We start from the raw sequence: 12,123 nt of genomic DNA on the forward strand, positions 1-12,123 counted from the left end.
AGATTGGCGTATCAAACCAAACTTGTCTGGATCCATAAAGATCAAGATGCTCCTAATGCGATCACTCTCAAATACTCAAACATAATTTTGGTGCTGAGGAAACAGCTCAGTTCAAGCAATTTGCAGGCAGCAGAGAAAACCTTTCAATGCGTACGCAGAAACTCCCGTTGCAATGAAATGAGCTGCTGGTGAAGAGAGAAGGCTGAGTCCCGAGGAACAAAGCATCCTGGTTGAGGAAGACGGCACATGGAGCCCCCCTCCCTGCACAGAACTGGGGGCCCAGGCCGCCTTGACTCTTCACCTCCCACCTCTCACACGCTGAAACCTCACAACCACAAAGGAGGTGCCTTTGAATCCGCAGCTTCTAATTAATGCGCCAGCTCTCTTGGGAGGGTTCGCAGTCAAGAAGGAGGTGGGGGGAAAGAGCAAACCCTTTAACAGCCCAAAGTGACTCAAAATCTGACAGTCTCCTCTCGGCTGAAACTGTCCAAGTGGCAGCTGCCCTGAATGGGCGTCTCTCACCTCGCCCGACGCTCGCGACTCTGAGGTGACTAACCGTCCTGTTTACGCCTAGAGACAAACGTTTTGAATGGCTTAGATCGCCCCCTGCTCCTGGCGACAGCAGGCACGGCTTCTGGACAATTTCAAATCACGCAGGAGGGCCTGGTGCCAGGGGAAGTGAGGGCGGCAGCCACCGTCAACTGTCAGTTTTCCCTGACTGTGATGCGGAATGAGTGACGTGGCAGATGTGGCCTCTCGGACCCTGTGACCTGGGACAGAGAAGCCTGGAGAAGACCTGGACGTTTTGTCAGGGGTCCCAGCATGAGACGAGCCAGGAGGCCTGTGGGTGCAGTAAATCCCAGTGACAAAGAAAGATGGTCCTTCTGGAGTGTGAGGATGAAAACTGGCCAAGTGAGCAGAGTCCTAGTTTGGGATCAGAAGCTGCTGGAATTGTATTTCTGTTGTGGACAGCTTTTGTTTCTGCCTGTCCAGTATCCATCTCCTGTTCTTCTGATCACAGAACTTGAATTTTTATTTGGAGAACCACCTCTCCCCAACATGCAGTTCATGGGGGCAGATGGGGATTACATCACCCCCAGCCCAGTTCCAGGGGTGGGCATGTGACCCAGGCCTGGCCAATCGGAGCATCCCATCCTTGCTTGTCTGAATGAACTGTCCAATGAGAATCAGCCCAGAGACTTTAGTGAGAACTATTGGGAAAGAATGGTTGATCTGGATGATCTCTCATTCCTGCTTTCCTCTCACTGCTTAATTCTCAAGCAGGCTGTCCCCAGTGTGCAGCGCCAAGGACCCTCTTGAATGAACACTAAAACCAGTCAGCATGGTGGTATTTTCTGCCTGGATTCAAATCCTATCTCCACTACTCTCTAGCTGTGTAGGCTTTGACAGTTGTTTCATTTCTCTGTACCTCTGCTTCGTTATCTGTAAAATGGGAATAATAATAGAATCTGGGTTCTTAGGAAGATTCAATAAGTGAGTAAGTATAAAGCACCTAAGACAGTGCTGATACATAGTGAACTGAACTGTATTACTGTTTGCTGTAGTTATTGTTCTGGATAGGAAGGAAAGGACCTCAGATAAGACCCTCACATTTTTGAACTTTGCAAAAAGAAACATCTCAACCACTACTCTCTGAGGAAGGAGACATGTGCAAAATGGATTTTTCCTTCAGATATGTCAAATGCCTAGTGCCAAAAGTAAACTTTCAGTGAGAGATTTCTCTCAATTCAGGTCTGCAAATTACAGCCCACCACCTATTTTTGTAAATAAAGTTTTATTGGAACACAGCCACACCCATTTCTCTACACATGGTCTATGACTGCTCTCATGCAACAACAGCAGAGTTGAGTAGTTGCAACAGAGACCGTATGGTTTGCAAAGCCAAAAATATTTACTATCTGGCCCTTTACAGAAAAAAGTTTGCAGACCTCTGTTCCAATTGGTTTATGTTCACTAGTTGTGGACTTCTGGACACCAGACACAGGCTGCCTGGCATCCTGCTGAAGCTGGTACCAGTGTTATTTCCTGCTGTTTTCTTTAGCAATAATAACACAGGCCTGGACTATAGCAGGAAGTGGGTTGTGAAAGCATCATTTTGCTTGGGGAGCTGCTCAGGGCTGGAGTTGGCTTCCTTATAAAATGCCATGGGCACGGGCCTGGTGCTGCTAACCTTTGTTGCACTATCCCTCTTTGAGGCTTTTAAAGAGGGGCTCCCAGGAGACTAACCCCACCTCTAAGATCCTGAAGGAACTACACTTGTTCCAGGGGGAACAGCCCGGGATGTAGCTGCTGAAGGACCCCCTACTCTACTTGGCATCCTAAAGAGATGCCACACAGCCAAGACTGGGCAGAAGAAGAAATTAGGGAAGATGAATTAGAACTCTAATTGCTTTGGACTTACAACTCATAAGGGCAAGGGGATTTGAGTTCAGCCTTTAATTCCTTTGGGCTTCAACTTACTTGCACTTTCAGTTACAAGAAATCTTTGGACATTAATCTGTCCCAGGAAATATAATAAAGAGAGACTTTATATTCAAATGTGGGGAAATGTACTGTTGGCTTTTGTTATTGGAGTATATTTAACCTCATTACTGAGGCCCTGGTGAGTCACACTGGACAATGAAACTGGACATAATTTAGGATGGGAAATGAAATAGGGAATTAATTTTCAGTGGGGAGTGCTGAGTAGCCTTTGTATTGATTTAATGAGTATGCTTTTCCCAACCCACTTCTGAGCCAGTCAGATCAGCGGCACTGGTTGATACTGGGGTTCAAGAAGGCAGCCAGGAGTGGGCGGAAAGACCATTATTCCCCCATGGGAGCAGCCCACCCTGGCTCTCCATAGGCTCAATCATTATGCCTAGTTCAAGAGAAGCAAAGGCAGTAGAATGTGGTAGGGGGACACTTATTTTCCACCCTTCAGGATGCCTTGAAGAGGCACTTTCATTAAATCAGTGGTTTTCAACCTTGGCTGCACATTGGAACCACCTGGGGTCATAGAGTGGACAGATTTAGCCAATAAAAATCCAGGATACTCAGTTAAATTTGCATTTCAGATAAGCAACGAATACTTTTTTTAGTATAAGTATGTCCTGTGCAATATTTGGGATATGTTGTGGTTAGTTGCCGAGTTGATTCCGACTCGTGGTGTGCAGAGTAGAACAGTTCTATGGGATTTTCTTTGGAAGCGTATCTCCAGGCCTGTCTTTCAAGGCACCTCTGGGTGAGTTTGAATAGCCAGGCTTTCATTTAGTTGTTCTTATTATTGTTAGTTGCTGTCGATTCCGACTTATGGTGACCCCATGTGTAGAGAGTAGAACTATGCTCAATAGAGCTTTCAAAGCTGTGACCTTCTGGAAGGAGATCACCAGCCCTATTTTCCAAGGCACCTCTGGGTGAGTTTGAACTGCCAACCTTTCAGCTAGTAGTCAAGCACTTAACCTTTTGTGTCATATCTGAAATGCAAATTTAACTGGGCATCCTGAGTTGATTTGGCACCTAGGGGTGGGGGGTAAAGAAAACACTAACCAGAAGCAGAACTAAGGTATGGCAGGTAGGGCACATGCCCTGGGTGCCGCTTGAGGGGCACTAACGAGCAGTTTCTATTGGCCATTGCGGTTTCCACTGTCAGCTGTGAGATCATTCAGCAATTTAAAGCCAATTGCCATAGGCACTGTTTTTCATGGATATCAACCAAACCAAACCCACTGCCACTGAGTTGGTTTGGTTTGCGATCTACAGGACAGAGTAGAACTGCCTCACAGGGTTTGCAAGGAGTGGCTGGTAGATTCGAACTGCCAACCTTTTGGTTAGCAGCCAATCTCTTAACCACTGCTCCACCAGGGCTCCATAGATAGTCCCCTGCTAATGCTGGGTCCCACCCCCAGATATTCTGGCTTAGTTGAGCTGGAGTGCTGCCTGGGTGGTGAGATTTTTCAAAGCTCCCAGGTGATTTTACTCTGCGTAAGTTAACAGCAGGAACCCCTGCTGAGAATTTGCATTTCTAACAAGTTCCTGGGAAGCTATAGGTAAGAATCACCTGTGGACATTGTTAAACTGTAGATTCTGATTCAGTGTATCTGGGGTGGAAATGCAAATTCTCAGCGGGGGTTCGAACCTGAATGAAACGGGTTTGAAGCCCTGGACTTAACAGTCCTAGCTGCTCTCAGCCCTCACTCTCATGCCTATTCACAGGAGGGTGACAGAGTTATCCAACTGGTGAATCTGGGAGAAGGGATAGGGCATGTGTGTTTCTGCCTCTCTTCTCTCCTCTTTTTGAGGTCGGCCTACAGGGTCAGGAGGGTGCATTCTGGTGAGGAGCAAGTGAGCTTTGTTCTTGGGGGTTGGCCTGCAGACCAGGGAGAGAGTTCATTACGGGAGAGGGGAGCAGCATCCTAGCAAAACCAAGGTCACCATGAGTGGGAATCGACTCGATGGCAATGGGTTTAAGCACAATCTCCAAGTAGCTTTGTTAGTTATCACCAGTTGCTGTCAAGTCAACTCTGACTCAAGGTGACCCCATGTGTGTCAGAGCAGAAATTGTGCTCCATAGGATTTTCAATGGCTGATATTTTGGAAGTCAATCACCAGCCCTTTCTTCTGAGGTGCTTCTAGGTGAATTCAAACCTCCAACCTTTCAGTTAGTAGCCGAGTGCACTAATCATTTGCACCACCCAGGGACTTCTTAGCTATAAAGGTGGTACTTTCACCTTCATTTCCCTCAGTAGGGAAGAGAAGCTTGTTCAGTATTGAGCCCCTAAAGCCCCAACATCTGCTATTTCTCTCCTCCTCCCTGGCTTGGCTAATCCATTCACATTTTTCTGTGTCTCAGGTCCAAGATCCTTTCCTCAAAGAAGCCTTCCCCAGACTAAGGCAGGTCCCCTGGCTGTAAGCATTCATAAAACCCTCTGAATTTTTTTCTTTCTGGCTCATATCAAAATTGTCATTAACTAAATCAGGGCTTCTCAACCTCAGCACTATTGACATTTGGGGCCAGGTCATTCTTTGTCACGAAGGCCCACACTATGCACTGAAGGATGTTTAGCAGCATCCCTGGCCTCTACCCACTAATGCCAGTAGCAACCCGCTCCCCCAGTTGTGACAACCAAAAATTGTCTCCAGATGTTGCCAACTGTCCCCTGGGGAGGCAAAATCACCTCTGGTTGGGAACTACCCAATGAAATAATTGTTTTCAGGCTGGCTTCATGGATATACGACCTAAACAGTCACACAGGGCCCCATGCTTGGTTTAACGATCTGCTGTCACCATCTTGGAAGTCTTAATAGTCTTTGAATGAGGGGCCCACAAATTATGTGGCTGGTCCTGATTGTGTGCCTTGTTTTTCCATGCTTCTCAGCTGTTACCACCTGGGCCGTGGGAGGGCAGAGTGTCCGTCTTATTCACTGCCGTATCCCCAGTGCTGGCACATAGGAGGTGCTCAAAAATACTAGCAGAAGCAGGAAGAGAGCAAGAGAGAGAAGCTGAATGTAGGTCCCGCGGCTCACCCCCAGCTCTGAGGAACAGAGGGAAGAATAACCTCGGTCAATGGAGTAAGCTGTTCCATTCAGTAGCTAAGCCTTCCTTCCCAAGGCTGCAGAAACATTGTCCCAAGCTCCTCATGCGTGTCGAGTATGCCCTGTGTGATCTGTGAGTCTTTCACGTGGCCTTCCATATGCCGTGTCAGCTGGACCGAGCAGTAATCCCCAGATGTAATAAGGCTGGAGGGAGAGTCTTCACAATGAATTTCCGAGCACTACCCATTCAAGAGGAGCCCTGGTGGTGCAGTGGTTAAGTGCTTGGCCGCTAACTGAAAGGTCTGCGGTTCAAGCCCACCAGCCGTTCCGTGGGAGAAAGACGTGGTGGTCTGCTTCCGTAAAGATCACAGTCTTCGAAACCTTATGGGGTAATTCTCCTCTGTCCTATAGGGAGATATGAGTCAGAATCAACTTGATAGCAACGGGTTTTTCTTTTTCTTTTGTTACCCATTCAAGGCAGTCCTTCACTTTGCGTTCATCCTGGGCATTTTGGCTTGTCCTCCAGCTCTGAAGTCTGAACGTCCAGGTTGCAATTCTCATAGTAGGATGAACCAAGGACGGCATGTCCTAGCTAGCCAAGTATAACTGGCACCAGAAAATGGCCATTTATCATAAATCCACTGAAAATGGGAATTGAAATTTCAAAGCAAATAGCTGTTGTTGTTGTTAGCTGCCATCAAGTCAGCCCCTGACGCAGCACAGTGGGATGGGACTGTTGTGATCCATATCTGTTGGCTGATTTTCAGAAGAAGATCGATCACCAGGCCTTTCTTCCTAGTTAGCATCATAGCAGCACACAAGCCTCCACTGACAGAAGGGTGGTGGCTGCACGTGAGGTACATTGGCCAGGAATCGAACCCAGGGCTCCCACCTGGAAAGCAAGAATTCTACCACTGAACCACCAATGCTCCCAAAGTAAATAGCAGAAGGGAAAAAAGTTTGGGACTTTATCCTGAAAAACGAAACAAAAATTTATTTTAAAAATAAGCATATTCATGTTCACAGCAGGCTTATTCATAATAGACAAAAACTGGAAACCACCCAGAGGTCTTTCAATGGGTGAACTGTTACGCTGTGGTACATCTGTACCATGGAATACCCACCCACCCATTGCCAGCAAATCTATTCCAACTCATAGCAACTGGGTAGGACAGAGTAGAACTGCCCCCACAGGGTTTCCAAGGCTGTAATCTCTACAGGGGAGCCATGGTGGTGCAGTGGTTAAGAGTTGTGCCTGCTAACCAAAAGGTCAGCAGTTTGAATCCACCAGCCATTCCTTGGAAACCCTATGGGGCAGTTATATTCTGTCCTATAGGGTCGCTATGAGTCGGAATTGACTCTTTGGCAATGGGTTTGGAATCTTTATGGAAACAGACTGCCACATGTTTCTCCAGCAGAGTGGCTGGTGGGTTACTATTCAGCATTTAAAAGAACAAACTATTGATACACACAACGACTTGGATGTACCTCGAGGGAATTATGCTGTGAAAAAAGCCAGTCTCTAAAGGTTTCATATGGTATGATTCCATTTATGTAACATTCTTGAAATAACAAAATTGTTAGTGGTCACCAGGGTTAGGGATGGGGAAGGGGTGGTGAGGCTATAAAGGGGTAGCATAAGCATTGTGGTGACAGAACAGTTTTGTTTTTTCACTGTGGTAGCAGTTACACAAATCTACACGTGGTAAAACTGCACAGAACTACACACGTGTGAGTGTGGGTGCATGCATGCACACACACACGAGTGCATGTATATCTGGTGAGATCTGAACAAGCTCTATGGACTACAGCAATGTCACAGTCCTGGTTTTGATATTGTAGCATAACTACGCACAATGTTACCATTGGTGGGAACTGGGTCACGAGTACATGCACCTTTCTACACATTTTTTTTTTTACAACTTCCTGTGACTCTATAATTATTTTAAAATAAAGTTTTTTAAAATGAGTTTATTTAGCTCTCTTCCTCCACGCTGCCATCTCCTACCTGGCAATGACCACACCTTCTACCCAAATCTTGGTCTCTAATACCATTCCCCACTGAAAGGGCTCATCAGAGAAATGGCTGGTTCTAGGGCTGAGACACGCAGGTTCCAGATGAACCTGGAACATCCTCTTATGCCAGAGAGTAAGAAAGTTGCGGTGTAATGGATCACTTTTGTGTGGCCTTTCTAACCAAGTGATTGGGTGGGACTGTAGAAATAATTGTGACCTACCAAGGGGATTGGTCAGTTTTGCAATCCCTCTGGGCTTGAAATGAGCCATCCCAGAGGCAGGAAGAAGATACCACCACCACCAAGGAAGAACAAGCAGGAGACAGCACATCCTTTGGACTCGAGATCTCTGTGCTGAGAAGCTCCTGGAACCAGGAGACAGAGAGAGACAGCTGTTAACACTGAAGGCAAGAAGCGGCAGCAAAGACCCAGCAGCAGGAGGCAGCATGATGGGCTTCCCCACCCATGGAGATAGCTGAGTGCCTTTGAGCTAGAGGCCGAGATCCAAGGAGAGGCATGCCTGTGAGCACGGCTGGGAAGAGGCTGTCCTGATGGAAGAACTGTATTCTGAGTGTTCCTGAGCCTGAATTGTAACTGTTACTTACCTAATAAACCCCATAATCGTGAGTATGGTCCGTGAGTTGTGTGTGGCCATTGCAATGAATTATTGAACCCAGCAGAGAAGTAGAGTGCTGTGGGAGGGATGGTTGGTGTCAGAATCGGTAAAGATGGCAGAGAGATGAGGCAGGTCTGATCTCCACCTCATAGTAATCAGCCCTGGCTGTTGATCTTGGTTCTCCTTTCCCCTTGTGAAGTTAAGAGGTCAGACACCGCCCCCATGCCATTTTTACAAACATGTTCCCCCAAAATGACGGTGGCATGTCGCAAGGACATAGAAGTCATCTTGAAGGGCCCTCCACTAGCTAGAACTGGCGCAATTTGAGCACCAGTTAATGACACACAGTAATGAGCTATAAACTATCGCTGAAAGAGAAAAGCATGAATCCACACTGATAATACAGACTTAATTGATTTATTGCTTAACTAATAAGGGAAAGAGAAGTATCTTGCTTATAGTAGAATGCCAAGGGCAGATTGGAAAATGGGGAGAGAGGGCAAATGGTAAACATTAAAGGGGCAAGAATCATCAATGGATGCTAAATCTAGGAAAGGAGTTTGATGAGGAGCAGGACATTTTCAGGGTCTTAAAGGATTTCCCCATCTGCTGCTTGCACCCTTAGATGTGACACAGTGAGAAGAACACCTCACCTCTGCAGGGCTCTGGCCTGGATGCTTCACTTCACTCTAATAACTATCACAAAATAAACACAAAATGAGGGACGTTCATCTTCAAAGGGGTAGAGTAGAACTGCCCCGTGAGGGTTCCAAGGAGCAGCTAGTGGATTCGAACTGCTGACCTTTTCGTTAGCGGCCGAGTTCTTAACCACTATGCCACCACGGCTCCACGAGCTAAGAATAAACAGTATTTTTTTAAAAACTGAAAAAGTTTTTAAGCATATAAACACTGCTCAAACTTACTCAAAAAATTCAGATTAACAATGAGTTGGTTTTTTGTTTTGTTTTTTTTTAAATTGTCAGATTAGCAAAGATCAAAATGTTAGAAGAATATGCTGGCAAAGGTGTTTGGAAATGGCCATTCGTAAGCATGTCGATAAACATTAATACATTCGCTCTGAAAGGGAATTTGTCACTGCCTATTCAAAATGAAAACAAGAGGGTTCTCAGAAACAGTATAACTCATCAGTAATAAAAGTCATCCAATACATTCCCATCAAAAAGCTCCTCTTAAAAAAGGATCTCATGTATTTACAGATATTGTAGAATCCCAGCCTCTTCCTCACATCATTCAAAAATGTAAATAATTATATCTTTTAGGTAATCTACATCTTTCAGAAGTCAGCCTACACCTGCCATCTCAGTACAGCGGAAATGTCTCATCAATTTTGGCAGCCCACGCCATTAGGCCCCCCATAACGTCCTGAACTGTTACAGAGTCTAACTCTTGGGCTGCTGTTAAGGACTGCAGGATCTTCACAGCCTTCTGGGAGTCATTTCCCAGTTTGCAAATCACATAAACAGGGAGAGCTGCCCCTTCCTGTGTGCCCTGCTTCCGCTCCCGGACTGCTTCTCCTAAGAGCTTCAGGCTCTCCGCATCCCTCTGTTCCAAATGTTTCAAGGGGATGTGTAAGGCATGAGGCAAACGACAGATGTCCACCTCCACTTGAGGCCTGACATCCAGCAACAGATGAGATGCCCCAGAATCCAGAAGTCGTTTATAGTCGGTGACAGAAACTCGCTCTTTTGGGCTCAGCAAATGCAAGGAGCGACACTTATCAGTGGCTGAGGAGCCACAGAAGGCTTCGTAGTCCTGCAGGTCAGTTACTGTGGGCCGCTCCCCGCAAACTGCACAGTCGGGTCTCCGCTTCCGCAGCTGAATGCAGCGGAAATGCCCTCTGAGGGCATCAAAGAGCAACAGGCTGCCACTGTAAGAGGGGCCCAGACCTGCAGCGATCTTCAGCACTTCCAGCGCCTGCAGGCAGCCCAACACCCCGGTTACGACACCGAGCACCCCGCCATCCGCGCAGTTGGTCACTGTCTCCGCTGGGGGTGGCTGGGGAAAGACACAGCGATAGCAAGGCCCGCCATCATAGTGGTAGACTGTAATTTGGCCCTCGAAGCGCAGGGCGCTGGCCGACACGAGAGGCCGGCCCGCCAACACACATGCGTCGTTAACCAGGTAGCGAGTAGGCACGTTGTCCGAGCAGTCGGCCACCACGTCATAGCGGCGGACCAGGTCTAACGCGGTGGCTGGTGTAAGTGCCTGAGCGTAGGGGACGCACTCCACGGCCGAGTTGAGGCGGCGCAGCGAGGCGGCCGCCGACAAGGCCTTGGCCCGCCCAGCCAGTGCCTCATCATGCAGCACTTGGCGGGCCAAGTTGCTCATCTCTATCACGTCGTAGTCCACCAGGCCAATGCGGCCCACGCCAGCCGCTGCTAGATACTGCGCCAGTGGGCAGCCGAGCCCACCACAGCCTACGACCAGCACTGACGCGGTCGCCAGGCGCAGCTGTCCGTGCACGCCCAATTCAGGCAGCACGAGCTGCCGGCTGTAACGCAGAATCTCGTCTCGGGACAGTGCGGCCTTCGGCGGAAGCGGTGACACCGGAACCAGCCGTTCTGGCTCAGATTCCTCCTCCGCCAAAAGAGCCGCCGCCAACCTCTGCTTCAGGGAACTCAGCTCCTCCTCACGCTGGGTAACTTCAGCCCTCAAAGCGAGTACCTCCTCGTTAGCAGCCATGGCTGTCTCTTCCGGAAGTTGTCGTGAAAGTCATTTCCGTTTCCGGCTTGCCGTCTCCTAGCGACTGGAATAAACTAAAATACTTTATGGAGCTTGCAAAATGACGATGAATATACATTTTTTGAAATAACCTAATATTTTACTTTAAATATTAATGATCCTTACCGCTTCCACTGGTATTATACAGAGAGCCTTAGAAGAGCGAGACCATTCCCCTCTTCTAGTATTTGGTACAGCCCGACGCGTCCTCTTCCCGCACCGCGTTTACGTCATTCCGCTTCCGACATTTCGCGCAGTTCCGTCATGGCCTCTACCGAAGCGAGCCGTAGCCTTCCCAAGTCTCGCCGGGATCCCGAGGGGCGAGCCTTGCGGCAGGACAAGTTTTCAGTGCTTTTACCCACCTACAACGAGCGCGAAAACCTGCCGCTCATCGTGTGGCTGCTGGTGAAAAGCTTCACTGAGAGGTAGCGCTCCCGGCCGCCCGCCCCGAGATGAGCTGAGCTGTGTGTCAGCTGTTGGCTGCGCGAGGCGGTCCTGCTCGGCCTCTCCTCGGTTCGTGCAGGAAGCCTCGGGGAGGAAAATAGGCGGATACATTTCTTGTTCTCTCCGTGCCCCCTGTCTCATATTTGCCCTGGGGTTTTGTGAGATACTCCTTTATTATAAACGGTCTCTCCTTATCCCCCGCCGTCGTTTTTTTTTTTTTTTTCTTTCTTCCCCTTAAATAAGCCGCCCATTCTTTAACTTGGGAGCAAAGCTGAAAGCCGGACCTCACTCCTCCCTCTAGGCCGTCAAATCTGCGGCCGGAATCTATACGAGGGCGCTCACTCCCCGCCTGGTGCTGAGCGCTTATGTAAGAATGAGGTTTGGTCTGTGTGGGTTGGGGAGGTGCTGCTGGGCAGGATAACCTTTCTGGAAAGGAGAGAACAGAATGGCTTTTGCGCACATCATATTACCTACATTGTGGGTGTTTGGTGTGGTTGATAGAAACTGGAGGGGCGTGGGGAGGTGTTGGAATTTGGGTTTGTAAGGTTATACAATTTTTAGAAAACTTTGGAAAATCCTTTATCAATACGAAGTAACTTGTTTTAAGGTTACACAAGTACGATCATGCAGTCTTTCCATATCAGCACATACAAACAGCAAATTAATTTGAAGGTTGGGTGATATTCCATATGGCTGTGTTATTAACTGGGTCATGTCAGTGAACACATTATTTCTGGAGTTTTTTGTTTATTTTGGGGGGAGGGGGTTTGC

At 47.9% G+C, this 12,123-nt stretch overlaps 2 protein-coding genes across 3 annotated transcripts in view; one reads left to right on the plus strand and one right to left on the minus strand.

The window, feature by feature from the left end:
* Nucleotides 1-8,318: 8,318 nt before the first annotated feature.
* MOCS3 (molybdenum cofactor synthesis 3) lies at nucleotides 8,319-11,064 on the minus strand. Its single transcript, XM_004370241.3, has one exon. It carries the CDS (start codon nucleotides 10,867-10,869, stop codon nucleotides 9,487-9,489), a length of 1,383 nt encoding a protein of 460 aa, XP_004370298.1. The 5' UTR covers nucleotides 10,870-11,064; the 3' UTR covers nucleotides 8,319-9,486.
* Nucleotides 11,065-11,139: 75 nt separating this feature from the next.
* DPM1 (dolichyl-phosphate mannosyltransferase subunit 1, catalytic) overlaps nucleotides 11,140-12,123 on the plus strand; it is a 30,232-nt gene continuing 29,248 nt past the window's right edge. The window contains exon 1 of one of the 2 annotated variants that reach the window (XM_004370242.3): nucleotides 11,140-11,333. In XM_004370242.3, the coding sequence (XP_004370299.1) occupies nucleotides 11,173-11,333 (161 nt within the window). In that variant the 5' untranslated portion in view covers nucleotides 11,140-11,172. The remainder of the gene's footprint in view (nucleotides 11,334-12,123) is intronic. The other variant, XM_023742938.1, reaches the window with a different exon arrangement.

Source organism: Trichechus manatus, unplaced genomic scaffold (genome assembly GCF_000243295.1).
Source record: "Trichechus manatus latirostris isolate Lorelei unplaced genomic scaffold, TriManLat1.0 scaffold00008, whole genome shotgun sequence".
In the NCBI taxonomy this organism is placed as follows: Eukaryota; Metazoa; Chordata; class Mammalia; order Sirenia; family Trichechidae; genus Trichechus; species Trichechus manatus.

Bases quoted from the DNA above. Each gene is read 5' to 3' on its own strand.
- MOCS3 (XM_004370241.3), bottom strand. From the start codon at position 10,869: ATGGCTGCTAACGAGGAGGTACTCGCTTTGAGGGCTGAAGTTACCCAG.